Source organism: Lemur catta, chromosome 15 (genome assembly GCF_020740605.2).
Source record: "Lemur catta isolate mLemCat1 chromosome 15, mLemCat1.pri, whole genome shotgun sequence".
Classification (NCBI taxonomy): Eukaryota; Metazoa; Chordata; class Mammalia; order Primates; family Lemuridae; genus Lemur; species Lemur catta.
In genome coordinates this window covers 33,011,409-33,026,781 of record NC_059142.1, presented here as the reverse complement: position 1 = coordinate 33,026,781, position 15,373 = coordinate 33,011,409, and the positions used below count along the sequence as shown (strand labels likewise).

At 38.8% G+C, this 15,373-nt stretch overlaps 1 protein-coding gene across 1 annotated transcript in view; it reads right to left on the bottom strand.

Moving 5' to 3' along the window:
- The window catches only part of CA10 (carbonic anhydrase 10), a 470,926-nt gene that overhangs the window by 395,579 nt on the left and 59,974 nt on the right, over positions 1–15,373 (bottom strand). The window contains exon 2 of the mRNA XM_045569812.1: positions 1,504–1,578. Coding sequence (XP_045425768.1) covers positions 1,504–1,578 — 75 coding nt within the window. The remainder of the gene's footprint in view (positions 1–1,503; positions 1,579–15,373) is intronic.

Genomic DNA, 15,373 nt, shown 5'->3' with positions numbered 1-15,373 from the left:
AGTGTTCTTGGTGGGCGTTTCTGTCACTGCAGAGGATGTTCTTTGCAGGAGTAGTGACAATTTAGCAAGACTTATTATATAACCTGGAGGGAAGCCCCTGTGTTACTCCAACTCCATACTTACAAAGTACAAGAATACAATTATAGATATAATTTATGGGATATCTGGAAATATGAGAAGCAGATTCCTTGCCAGAAAATACATAAACATTCTATTTGTTGTAAAGGGACACTTCTAATGTTAAATATGAAATGCCATGGACCTGTATCATTTCATACAAATACACCTTGTGTCAATTAAATTGTTTTATTTTCTATAGAAACTCGGTCATTTCTGGATAAATTAATCAGGTTCAGTTTTTATGCTCTCTGGGCCACAGAATAGATGTGCTAGAGTAAATTTATCCAGTTAATGTTAATTTCTGACCATACTTGGCAAGTTTGCTTTTTCCTGGGTCACCCACTCTCCCTCTTACCATGCCTGCTTCCCTCCTATTGGAAACCTCCAAGAGTACTTATTATTGCCCCATAATGAAAAGGAGAAAAGAGTTTCTCAGAGCAATTAGGTAGCTTTCTTAGCTTTGCACAGCTGATGTAATGGGCTCCACAAAAGAATAGGAAAAGACGACATAGCAGCCAAGAATGAACCAGGTGACCTGGGACACTGCCCTTGCTACCTGCCACCAACTACAGAGACATCAACAGACACCTCTGGCACTTTGTCTTCATTCAGTGCCCGGGCAGAAAATGGACACTGGCTCCTATTGAGGGCTTTCTTTCTTATGCTTTCACATCTAAGCTATTAAAAATATTTTGCAATATCTCACCTGCCTTCCCTTCCATCCTTCCCTCTAATATTTTTACTCTTTCCCTCCTCCCACCACCGATTAAAGTCTCGAAGCAGAAGGACGAGGACCATAATGAGGGTAGGAGTACGAGGAGAAGACAAGGACCCTCCAACCCTGCTTCTGAACTGAAGTCATGGCATGTTTTCAGCTCCAACCTGTCTTCAGTTCTCTACCTTCTGCCCCCATGCTGATGGCATCCACTTTGTTATTTTTAGCTGGTGCTTGGGCTGATCTAAGTCTTGGCCATGGATGGTACTAAAGTGACACCAGTGATATGCATCCCAGCAAGCTTTGTTGTCATGTTTGGCCTTTTCATATTTTCTATTTCATTAATGTTAATAAATGGCTCTTCCTCACTTAGTCAAATGTCGGCAGATAGAGCTTTGACTCTCAGTTATCCATCCCTTTCTCCCTGACAGAGCATCCTACAGATGGAAGGACCATGGGATTATAGGCTCAGAAAAACGTGTTAAGTTGACACTCATTTAACAAACTTTCTCTTGAGAAAGTATTCATCTGACACATCAGTTGGACAACAGTACCTTTTTGCAATACATTCCATGCCATGTAGCAAATGTAAAATCCTGGTAACATTAGCTTTAATATGAATTCTTTTTAAAAAATAAAGTAGGTAACAAGAATAAATGTGCACTTACCTGGAACAAAGCTTCCCTGGACCACCTCCTTGTATGCCCACCAGCCTTCATGGATTTTTGGTGAATTCTGTTGAGCTAAAGGAAAAGCAAAGGAGAAGAGAGAATAAGACAGTGGTAGAGAAGTACTACACTGTGGTCTGGCTGTCAAAACAAGAAGGGTGAATATCCATTAAATAACCCTTTTCTATCCAAAAGTCATAATAAAACAGCAACCCCCCAACTCTTTTTCCAAATCATTAACATGATTGTTAATGATTAAAAAATCTACTGTCACAGATTTTTATAAAAACTGCTCAGATGTTTTGATGTAAGAGACAGTATTTGTGTATTTAAGTCCTCATCTGTCCCCTACACACACACACACACACACAAAATCTCCCTCTCTCTTACACCCCCGCTAGAATTGAGGAGAGGAGGCAAATCCCATCCACAGCAAGAACTTGGTATGTGCATGGAACAATCGTATTTGAAGAGGCTGGGAGTTTGCTGAAGGAGCTGGGCTGAAAGGCTGAAGGGGAACCAGCCAGCCTTCCTCAGGTCCCAGGAAAATGAAAACAAAAATATAAGTAATCATGGTTAGGGCTTTTGACATCACAGTGAGAAATGGTCGAAGACTTAAGATTTGGGAAATACCATAGAAGTCTGACCTCAGAATAATCTATTTATGACAGTCAGTAGGTGAATTGGGGCAATTCTAGACACATCCGTGTATACCTCAAAGTACAGGTGACACACAAACTTGTGTTTATTCCTTTATTAATTAAACTTCATTCATATCTCAGTTCTCCATCACATTGGAATAGGGCAAATTCATCCATATTTGTAATTTGGCTAAGTATATAGCAAATGCTAATCCTTCACTTTAATTTCCTTCTTTACATATTGCTTTTGTTTTGTTTTTCAGCCTCTGTCTTCAAAGTCCTAGCCATGAGACACATCTTTCTGGGTTACGAAAAATGGGTAACAAAACAATGGGTTTGGAATCAAGGTTTTATGTAGAGAAAGGACTTGCTAACTTCCTCTAGCTTCCAGATCAGATTGTGTTGCTTATCTCCAAGTGGTCTTCTCAGAGTATAGAGAAGATACTTCTGCCCATGACATTAAGTCCCCTGAGGCTTGTATCTCTGGGGTTGAAGGAGAATTAATTATGATATAGGCTAAGTAAAAGTGAAGCCCACACCTTGTGAAACTGATGGTGGGGTTAGGGGGATTCGGAAACAAACAGAAGAGGGACAAAGAACCTGTTTAAGGCTCTGGGAAGGTAACACTTTTCTCACAGCCCAGCACAAATCTAGGGCATGGATGCATCAATGTATATGATTTCCTGGTATTCTGGCTTCCTACATGGTGTGGATTGAGTTCAGGTGTTTCCACAGCCCTTGAGGAAGATCTTGAAGGTGGCTAGGTTGAAAGCCAGCGATCCGCTCTGGGACAGGCAAGTGGGAAATGACCTCAAAGCAGAGGCAGGAAAGGCTAGGTCCAGCCACGGGGCCAAGAGGAAGATCCAATCATGAATTTTGGAATTCCTGGAAGTTGTGGCACCAAGGAAAGCCAAGGACATTGGCAGTCATCCAGGAGGCCTTTGGGCCTGACCAAGTTGAGAAACCTGATCAAGAGTTATGTGGCTGCAGAATCCACCAAGTGAGTATACTCTAAGAACATTTCTCTGGAGTTCATAAGGGTTTTGATTCTTCCTTTGGGCCTTGGCATTGGCATGATCCATTCTCTTCTCCTCCCCAATTCATTGGAGGGGCATCATAGGAGCGAGAGGGGAATCCAAAGGCTTATAATCTATAAGATCAGATATGACCTAAGGCACACAGACTTAATGGCCCTTCTGTGAAACTACCACTTTGGAAGGCTCACCTTGACTAGAATTACATGAAATTCATGGACAGTACAACCTACTATAAACAACAAAATCTCAACCCTGATATTTCACTAAACATCAGCCCATCTCTGAAATACATGGAACGAACATGTCTTAAGCCTGGAAAAGATACACATTTCTAAGAGCTCAAAAGCAATGAACTGCAAACATCACCTAACAGCCTTGCATCAGAGATAAGCCAGGACCAGTTTTCCTCATCACAAACTTCTGAGTTTTATCAAAACTCACTAAGTATTATTCAGTCAGGATTGATGCCTGCCATCGAACAACTTAAACCATAAATACAACCTTCTCTCTTTACTCTCAGGGCTAGTCACTGGGGAAGCTGCATTCTCTTGCATATATTTCGTTATTCCAAGTAAGGTTCCACTCAGCACTCAAAAATTTTTATTTTACATTAAAACTTTTACTTAATTGTTGTACAAGTTTTTATAGCATTTATAGATATTTAAAAAATTCAAAAGTGTTTCAACTATAATATAAAGGAGACATAAAAGATATGTTATAATTTACAATAATATGTATTTTGATGTGTGAATGCTTGAGCGTGATACACTAGAACAGAGCTTGGCAAACTAGTTTGTTACCCAAATAAGGCCCACTGTATATTTAGCCCAAGAGCTAAAACTGGTTTTACATTCCTAAATGGTTGAAAAAAATTAAAGAATACCTGTGACATGTGAAAATTATATTGTATTTAAATTTCAGTGTCCATAAAGTTTCATTGGAATAGAGCCATGCCCATTTATGCACACAGTGTCTATTGCTGCTTTTTCACAATAGCAGAGCAGAATAGCTGCAAAAGATGCCATTCAGCTGGCAAAGCCTAAAATATTTCCTCTAGGTTTATTGGAAAAGGTTGTTGACTGCTAATTTACATACATGATTTCACAAAGAAAACCAATCAACATAATGCTTTAATTGTAATATAAGGGGGAAATACAGGGAAGATGATTTATAATATGTATTTCAACATGTAAATACTTGAGCATTATGCACTAGAAGATAAAATGGAGAAGGTGGCTGCTTGGCTGAAACAGGGACAAGTAATACCCTTGTATTTATTGTATTGGAGATTCCAGAATCCACAAGTGTCAGTGGTTTCATCAGTGTGATTTTCTAAAACAGTAAACAACTCTTGGCAAAGTTCAGAACAGAATAAAGTAAGCCTTCTCTTGACTGCTGAAGAACACGATATAATAAAACTTCGTAAATGCTTTGTGTTCCTATGCAAAATGGAGTTTGATTGTAGGCTGAGAAAAATTAAACAGTTTTTCACTCACTTGAATGTCTGCTGGGACATAGGATAATTTATCATTTTTTGGAACTGTGTAATATATTGCTGAGCATACAACATCTTTGCCTATCTTCTGTTGATGCTAATTGCAACCTGTTCATTTTACTAATGTAACAATCTCAACTGCCCTTGCCCATTTCCAAAATATTCCCCAACAATCTGTAACATCCCTGTTGACAACTGCTGACCTAATGGGACTTATTCATAGTACTACTTATACGTGTTAAATGAGAGAGTGAAACATTACATTGAACACTTATCAGAGGATAGTGTTTTATCTAGACGAAAGACACATCTTTCCCTATATATCTGAATTGTAGTGTCATGTTGAGTACATTTGCCACCCCATCTCACATTCAAACATTTTCTACTTTTCCTGTCATTTGATCATATCCTTAAAAACTGTTATTTCTACCAAGGATAAGGCAGTGAGGAAAAGAGAAAGCAAAGATGTTTGTCATCAAGATAGTAAAAAAGGGAAAGTAATTCTAATAAAACCCTGAGTAAGATGACTAGGTTTTCACATTTTTAGATGCAGTCATACTCTCTCCCTTCTCTCATACATACACGCACCCCACCACGCACACACACACCCTATAAGGAAGGCCTATCAGTCTGATGGAAACATCAATTTACGAAACATCATTTGAAAGGAAGAAGAAGTCGTCCCTGGGTAAGTAAGAGTGTTACAACTGGCAAAATTATCACGAAAGCCTCTGGTTCCACCCAGGAAGTTGCAAAACACTCTATACTCTCTTTTCAGCTCCAATCACTCCTTCTTCAGCTATCCCATCCATTCAGAAGTAGAATGATGTAAGATTTCAGCAACAGGTAGGTGATAATCAGACCGTCTGAATAAAGCCTATTGTAAGGGAGAGCTGCAGTTCCTGTGAGCTTTCTTTGACATGCATTGTGAAGAACCCAATTCTCCCTGCAAAAATCAATCAGCCTGAGTAGAGTCCATTTGATGTCTATCAATTACAAAATATGATAGCTGCAGGCTAGAATTGAAGAAAATGAAGGTGTTGTATGTAATATATTTTCGATTGCCTTTGGATGCTCAGTCTGGCCTCGTATTGTTTGGCAATTTAGAAAGACAGGGTGGCACGTTTAAAAAGATACCTCATTTCCCCACTTAAAGTTCTGCTACAGTACTAACAAGAGGGTTATTTTAGATGGATAAGCTGGAGAAATGCAGGATTCGGATTTTAACCTCTCCCACCAGATCCTCAGCTGTCACCTTGTTGTTGTTTACCTGATCTGAAGTGAGTGCAGAGCTGATTGAGAATTCCTCAAACAGGTGAACAGAGAGCAGCCTTAGCTTCTTTCGCTTCTCTTTGCCTATGGATCAGAATTTGTTTATTTAACGTGCAACCAGCCCCTGGGAAAAATCCAGGTGTCTCATCAAAAAAAATTGTGTTCACAATAAAAGCTGCTGTCACGACCAGATGGGGAGATAGACATAGCAAGGAAAAATCTTTTGATTTTATTCTCCTTTTCTCATAGCAGCAGTTAGAGAACTTAGAGAACTCAGAATCTCAGCATTTTGGAAGAGGCACCAAATTCATTGCTCCAATTGCTTCTTATACAGATGAGGAAACATAGGCAGAGAAAAAGGATGACACTTATGAAAGTATAAGGGTATTAGAACAGGAGTCAGCAAATTATTTTTTCTATAAATGGCCACATAATAAATATTTTAGGCTTTGAAGGCCATACCGTCTCTGAGCCAACTACTTAACTTTGCCATCGTAGCTCAAAAACAGCCATATACAATATGAAGGAATGTCGCTGTGTGTTAATAAAATTTTATTTACAAAAACAGATGGAGATCTGGATTTGGTCTGTAGGCCATAGCTAAGACTCCTGTCTTAGAGCTAGAAAGGATTTTTGTTATCTAGTTCTGCTTCTTACTGAATGATCAGAAGCAAGCTGCTTTAAAGAGAAAATTAGAATTTTGAAACGTAACGGTGTCTAATTACATGTACATGATATTTGACCAATATGCACAGCAGAAAGTATTGTAACACAGAATCTTTTGCAGATTTTCTGAAGTTGGTAACCAGAGTCTACAGAAAATTGACTACGTCCCCCTCCTCACTCAATTTCCATTGTGGGTTAAACCACCAAAGTTAGAGGAGCCTCATATAAACAAACCCACAACCCCATGCTGAGTTTTCCTAACCAGTCAAGAGATGTGAATGATTTCCCAAACCTCCTTTTATTTTCCCCACACGTTCATAAAATCGGATGCTTTTCCATCTGTCAAGCAAGTGTGGGCCTGTCAACCAACTTGAAAACACTTATGTTCACATCCCCACTGACCACAAATATAGGCATCTCACCCACAAGTCTTTGGATATAGACTAAAACCTCTTAAGGATTGTGTGAGCAGGGATACATGTCAATCGTTATCATTGGTTGCAAGACAGTTTACTAATCCAATCTAAGTAATTGAACTAACTTAGGTTCAGAGAAAACACAACTGCAAAACCTCCATGTAGAAATTCTAGTGGTCTCTTGACCTGGTGTGAAGTAGACCCAAGAGCAACACCTGAGAGTACACAATTGAGGGGAGTTAAGCAAATGGTACAGCAAGAATAGAGGAGCCCCTTACACAGGGAGACTGCTTAACAAAACTCCACCATCAGCTTACACACCAAATTGTAAGCACACATGTTGTAAAAATGCGCTTCCAAGAACAAACAAACTCTACATGTGCTGGGTGGTCTCTGACTAGCAAAGACGGAGCCAAATACATGGGAGAGGCAGTTAGAGTACATACGCTGCTGTGGTTACTTGGTTTTAATGTGATGGCGGAATCCCTGAAACATTGAAACTGCTTTGCTTTGCTGGAGGAAGTAACTCAAGGAAGGAGGCACTGAATCTATTGACCAGGAAAACACCAGATGTTGGAAGGCAAAAAAAATTTCTTAGAGGCATGATGCAAGGAAAGTATCATATCCTCAGAACAGCACTGTCTTCTCTTACTGGCCAATTCTGCCTCCTAATGGGCAGCAGCAATGTTGAGAAGAACACGGATCGTCAGAGAAAACGTTAATGGCCACCTCAGTGCACTGCATGGCACCATGGCACCCAGGGTAACACCCGTCCTCAAGTACGTGACTTTGACACCACCCGTTAGCTATTTCCCTTCTCTGTGCATTCTCAGTATTTTGTGTGATCCTACATTTTAAGATTCAGGGATTGCCCTACACTGTCCATTTCCACGTCATTCTTTCCTACTGAACTGTAACTTTCCTGAGGTCAGGGAAGGTATCTTCCTTTAAAATCTCATTATTTATGGAAAGCTTAACACGTAATAGGTACCCAGTAAAAACTGAGTGAATGCATGGCAAATGTTGTAGTGAAGCTGTATATCATACAAACTTGCAGTCCAGCTCATGCTACTCACTCCCTGGGAGGTTTTAGTCTATGTTCAAAGACTTGTGGGTGTGACGTCTGTATTTGTGGTCAGGGGGAATGTGGACAAAAGTGTTTTCATGTTGGTTGACAGCTCCATACTCGCTTGACAGATGGAAGAACACCAGGAGGTGACATCCTGCCTGGGGAAATCAAAGCCATAGCAAACCCACTTTTCTTTAGCATGATATGTTTCATTTAAAAGCAAAGAGGAAAAATGCCATACCTGAGACTATTTACATCTCTGCCATTCTTTACTTTTCCAGAATCTGTGAGACAGAATGAAACTCATTTCCCTCTCTCCACCCTATGCGACACTCCCATTGACCACAGAAACTAGACAGAGCACTCAGATCATCAAGAACAGTGAATAACTGGGTGACACAGTGACTATTCCAAGCAGAGAAGATGGACATGACCTAACATCACCTTTTTCATTGCACCAGATCTAAGCAAACGAACATCAAAATTCTATTTCTGTTGGGAGATAAGAAAAGAAAAAATAAATGGAGGTGGGGCAGCCTGCCTTACTTTCTCCTAAAAAGCCTAGCATGGGTCATAGTTAAGAAGCTCAGAGGTAACTATAACTGAAAATCAACAAGAGCAAAGTCCCCAATGTGGATGATTCTCAGCCTGGTATTCTAGAATTTCTGCACTTCGGATGGACCACACATTTTGATCTCATTTCTCATAATCTTTACACAGTTTGTTCTACCTGCTGCCTCCAAGTACACATGTTCATTACTTTCTCCACACCTTCTCTCTACCCTCTTATCTCCCAGAATTCCCTCTTCATCTACTTCTTCTTCACTTGTCTTACTGAATTCTCAAAGTATCTCCTCCAAATACCACTCCTTTCAAGAAACCTCTACTGATCATTCCAACTCTACTGAAATCCCTGAATTTCAGAACATTAGTGTCTACTCCTTATTCTCTACTCTCATTAACTCAACAAACCTTTATTGAGTACCTGTGATTGTCAGGCAGTGTGTTAGCATTGAGAATTCAAACAAAGTTCCTCTTTTCCAAGAAGTTCCTTTCTACTGGTGGAGACAGAATAAAGGAAACAACTGAATTAAAATGTAAGAAAAATATTAGATGGAGAAAAGTACTCTGTAGTATAACTAAAGAGGATGCAGTAATAGAGTGACTGGAAGATCATATTCGATTGTGTGGCAGGAATGTTCTTTGAGATTGTGACACATAATCAGAGATTTAATAACAAAAAAAAGATCTGGCCTCATGAAGATCAACAGTGATAGTATTTCAGGTGGATTCAAAGACTCTAAGGAGCTAGGAAGGAGAGTTTGGCTTTTTCAAAAAAAATACAGAAGTGGCCATTATGTGTGACCTTTGCAGATGCAGGGGGAGAGAGGTTCAAGATGAGGTCCAATGGTGTAGGTAGGAGTCCAGGAGGAAGATGATGGTGGCTTCAATTAGGGTAGTGTTGGCAAAGATCCAACACTGTATGTTTTAGAGGAAGAGTGAATAGGACTTGCTACTGAATCGGATGAGGGAAGTTGAAGACCAGAAGTCCAGGATAACTCACTTTTTTGGCCTGAGTGACTAGATGTTGACAGTTACTGAGATGACTAGGGACACCGTCAGAGGAGTAGCTCTGGAGCGTAGAGGTAAGTCGGAGTTTCGTTGGAGATGGCTAATGAGCATTTATGGGGAGATGTTCATCCTATTCATGAATATAAAATGAGTTGTGTTGTGAGGAGAGGTCAAGAGGAAATGTATGTTTATGGCTTTGACATTTGTATGATATTTTAAAAGCCATGAGTCTAGAAGAGGTCACCAAAAAGAATATGAAAATGTTAGAAAGAGACCCAAAGGGACACAGAAGAGGCTCCAGAATGCTAGGTATTTAGAGATTAAATAGAGGATGAATATCCAAAATGAGAATAGAGGGAGAGGTCCTTAATTTAGGGAAAAAAAACAGGAGAGAAAATAGTAGTCCACAGTGCCATTTTTTGTACATTTCTTTCTTTCTCTCTCTCTCTATATATGTATACACACACACAATTTTTGTTGTGGAAGAGTTTTATATTTATAGAAAAATTATTATAGTATGGACAGCTCCATAATAGATTCTATACTCAGACTCCCTATTACTAACATCCTATGTTAGCACAGTACATTTGTCACAATTAATGAGCCCATGTTGATACATTATTATTAACTAAAGTCCACATTTTATTCAAATTTCCTACATTTTTAACCTAATGTCCTTTTTCTGTTTTAGGATCCCGTGCACACAATTTAATTGCCATGTCTTCAGTGTTTCCTCATGGATGCATCAATTTTTCATATATTTTTAATTTATATTTTCCTATTATCCCTGTCTCCCTGACTAAATTAAATTAAAGCTATCTCAAGGGGAAAGAATGCTGTGCCTTGTCTACCATAATGCAGCGGGTATCATAGGTACAATGGCTTAGTGTCTAATAAATACAGCAAAGGGAGAAACACACATAAAGCTCCATTTACAAATGTTATTCACAAGCTTTGTAGGAATATCCACCTTTGAAACTACTCTCCACGTTTTCCTTGAAATAAATTTAATGATAACTGCTCCTTAGAATTCAAGAATGGTGTAATTCAAACAACAATAGTGGAACGCAAAATAAAAGGGACAAAGAGATCATCTCTAACCTTAATTATAAAAGTATAGCTATAATTTTGTTTTCTGCATCTTTCACCAAAGATTACTTGTTTTGCCATTATTTTTAATGTGCAGATAATAGTCCTTTTCATAGATATGCCAGGCCTTAGTTTAACAATGATTGCTTTCCTATTCACCCTTCAGTGGTTTCAATGCTGCAGTTAAACTTTTCAAGGATGGAGCTTCCCTTACTCCTTCTCTTTTAGAACTTGTCTTTAGCACAGCATGCCAAAATCAGGGTCGAGTGACATAAATGTGTACGTTAGCTAACTTTGTAAAATATGTTATAATAATCTGCATTGCCACAGTGATTCAAGTGATTATTTCTGTAAAAAATATTGGGGTATCCTCAAGACCAATAATAGAATAATGCTATCCATTTAAATTTTTTTTTTATTTCTGACAACTAATCAAGAAATGTTACCGTTCTGTCTAATGAATGATTCTCTTTTGTCACAAATTCATGAGATAAACATTTTATCAGAGTCAGGATGCATTTCATATTTTATCTTTTTTACTATTATTTATCATCTTAGAATGAGGTGTTGGTGTATTATCCATGAATATTGTAGCTCAATTTGGAAGTAGGGTCTATTCAGTTTTAAGCAGATGGATGAAACTAGGGACCCTAAGACTTCAAAGCCCATGCTCAGGTTCACCCAGCCTCCCATAAGTCACAGCAATAAGGAGATTATGTGTGTGCTGTATTCAGAATACTAAAAGGGAACGACAAGTGCAAAGAATTATTGGTAATTCCTGAAATCCATGGGTCAGTCAATTGTGGGATTAATCTCATGTCATACAAAACTTTCCATCACAACTAGCATCTCTGAGACTAAAATCTCCTCATATATCTCTTAAGCTTATTGGTCTGTTTTGAGAGGCAGTGTGAAATAATGGTAACTATACAGCAGCCTGGAGTTGAATCCCAATTGTGTCACTTTGAACAAATTATTCCATCCTTTAAATGCTCAGTTAAAACAAACGAATAAGCAAAAAGACAATAAAAAAACCCAATACTTCAGTGTTCTTATCTGAAAATTGGGAGCAAAAATACCTGAAGGACTGTCAAAAGGACTAAATATGTTAATGTATGTAAGATGATAGTTTGAACTCAGTCAATGACATTCATTATCCTCATTATTTGATGTTAGTGGTGGTGGTGCTGGGGGCTGGGGGTACAGTGAGTAAACAATTGCTCAGAAAAAGAAACTGGAAGCTGTGGCACAGTTTTCCTTGAATCTGGTTAAAATTTAATATATACACACAAATACCATGGACTAGAGAAATAATATGCACGCTCCATCCTCTCAATTCTTAGCCAACTTGTGAAAGTAAAAAGCTCTACTGGACTGAGGGAGAGCTCAGGAGTCTCTGAGGACAATCACGACATTTGCGAGCCAAAGTACAGTCACTGAGGAAACTCTGGAAACAGAACATGAGCCTTGAAGCAGGATGCAAAGCTGACTCAGGGAATTCATGCAGGAATATTGTACTCTTTGCTAGGACAAAGCCCAGGAAGACTCCAATGCCCATAGGAAAGTGGACAAAATAACCAATTGGAATCAATGAGCCATGGTGGGACATAAGGCCACATGCAAACCTTAGGAAAAGGCCAGAGAAGTTTTATTCATTTATTCTTTCACATACCATAGCTTGACATCTTTTTGTCCTTCATTCAGATTCTGATTTACTCAGTATTTGCTGAGCATGCACTACATGATGGGTGCTGTCATATACTTTTAAGTGGAGCCTGTGAATTATGAGCATATCCGGGCTGTCCAGACAGGCCAGACTAGTGTTCCATTACATAAATAATCAAGACCAGAGTAAAATTTGGAACTTGAATTATCTGGAGAGTTCTAACTGGGAAGATGTGCTCATTTTATCTATCTTAGCTACCACTTCAATGAGGATAACACAAACTTCTATTCCTCACTGGGTTTTTTAAATTCTAGTTCCTTCCAACATTTTCAGCAGCCCACTAAATAGAAGATCTATCACTACTTTCCAGGACCTCGTGGGGCACAGTTGTCTTCTGCCCCTATGGCAAAAACAATGCTACTAATCCACCAATATCTATTTCCCCCTTCTTCCTTAACAAGAGAAGTCCTAGTTTTTAGGTGGGAACATGACTTCTCAAAATAAAGACTACATTTCCCTATCTCCCTTGTAGCTAAGTGTGGACATGTGACTAAGTTCTAGTGAATGAGATGCCAGGGAAGTGTGTAAGAGAAGTGTTAAAGGGAGATGTTATGCTTCTCTTCATCCCTTCCAGCAAGCTGGAATGTGCACATGATGGCTAGACCTCAAGTTGCCATCTTAAACCAGGAAGCAAAAGCCTATTTCTGGCAACAAAATAGAAGGATCTACGATCCCTATAGTCCCTACATTTACAAGAAATAAACCTCCATCTTATTTAGAATTGCCTGTTACTCACAGCTGAAACTAATGCTAAGTGATAATATACTCACCCCCAACATCCAGAGTTAAGACATTGATTCTACTTCTGTTATAGCTCTAACTCATTCCTCCCAGTACATTGACACTGCCTAGACACAATCTCTAGACACAGGTCCTCAATAATCACTGAAACAGGCAATTACAACCAACTAATAATTGGACTTGGTATCTCCATGTGCCTTGTTGCTATCTCCACACCTACCCTACTAATAAGATTCCTCTGCCTGAAGCATCTCTCTGCTCATGTCTCTCACATTTGAAGGAACAGTGAATGACATGAGCAGAGTCTTTTTACAAAGCTCATTTACCAACTATTTACAAAGCAATATCTAAACTCATTGACCATTTTTCAAGGCTCTCCACAATAACCCTCCAGTGGCTTCCTGTTGGTTATGCAATAATGTGTAAGTGCTCCACTGAGGCTTTCAGTATCTGTATCGCGTGGTTAATTTACCTGTTTTTCAAAACTCACTCTAGTCTCCTTTGGGTATCTTTTCTCTGTGTTCTCATAGCATTTATTACATACATTTACATTATCACACATACTATTTTCTTAAATTACCTACTCATGGGTTTGTCCTCCTGCTAGAATAGGTGCCCAATAAATATGCTTAAACTGAAGTACAGTTAGACATTTGTTTCTCATTGACCCTGTATCCTCGTCAGACTGAACTATCTGCTCTTGTTTTTGTTTGTCATATGCTTATCTTATTTGGTTTTCCTGGAATACCATTTTCTTCACTGCGTATCCAAAGGTAACCAGTTCTTCAAGTACCAGCTCAAAGACCACCTTCTTGAAACCTTCCATGGTCTCTCCAGTGGGAAGAAAGCTTTGTTATCTCTGAAGTTGCTTACCATTTTATATAAAATTTATTTCATTTTAATTCAGTATGATTCAATTCAATCTAATCCAGAAAACATTTAGAATATGCTCATTGTATTTGACTACCTATTCTGGGTCTCTATTTTGGAGAGGTTTACAGTTCAATGAGAAACAAGTGGATATATTTAATATATTTCAGGCTAATATTTGTGTAATGCATAAATTAAGATAATGCTAGTGCTGACAATGCTAGTCTACCTGCTGAAACAAATCAACTCTAAAATCTTAATGGCACAGTACAAGTTTGTGTCTCACACATGTAAAATCCCAAAGTGGTTTTCCTGATTAGTGTGCAACTCTCCAAGTGAGGGCCCAGGCTCCTTCCATCTTGTGGCTCTGCTACCTGCAACATATGACTTCAAAGGCCACCATGCTGTGTACGTTAAGCCAGAAGGGAAAAGAGCATGGAAAGTCTCTCATAAGCTGATTTCCTGGCATACAGATGATACTCACTATTTCTTCCCACCTTTCATTGACTAAAACTTAGTTTCATGAATACACCTAAAAGTAAAGAAGGCTAGGGAAATACAGTCTAACCATGGACTACCCAGTGGTGTTTGACTGGACAGAACCGAACTAAGTGTTGTTGAATCCTTCACATCCCCACAATGATAGTGAAGAGATTTTGAAAGCTTTCTATTCCCTTGAAATGAACTAAGAGGAGGAAATGTATGTTTTGGAAAACACCTAGCCAGAGTGAACATAACTTCTAATTTGCTTAGGTGATACTGAGTTTATACTTGTTCTGATACAACTATAAATAGGGTCCTCTTTTGCTCTGAGATGTCACAGGTTAGTTAAGTTATATGATCTCTACACACAGCAGTCTTTGCCACATGTAGCTTTAGCCAAGTTGAAGACTCTGCCTGTAGGGCACTTAAATTTGTATCAGATCCTCCACATATTAACCCATATTTTGTTTTGTATGTGTGTTGTCTAATCCACATCAAGAACGTGTAAACAAAATGTGGTGTATACATATACAAAGGAATACTATTCAACCATAAAAAAATAAAATCACATCATTTGCAGCAACATGGATGGAACCAGAGGTTATTACGTTAAGTAAGTCAAGCATAGAAAGACAAATATAATGTATTATCACTCACATGTGGGAGCTAAAAAAGCTGGTATCATTGAGGTAGAATAGAATGACAGGTACCAAAGGCTGGGAAAAGTGTGTGAGTGGGTGGAGGGAAGATGAAGAGAGTTGGTTAATGGGTATAAATATGTAGTTAGATAGAA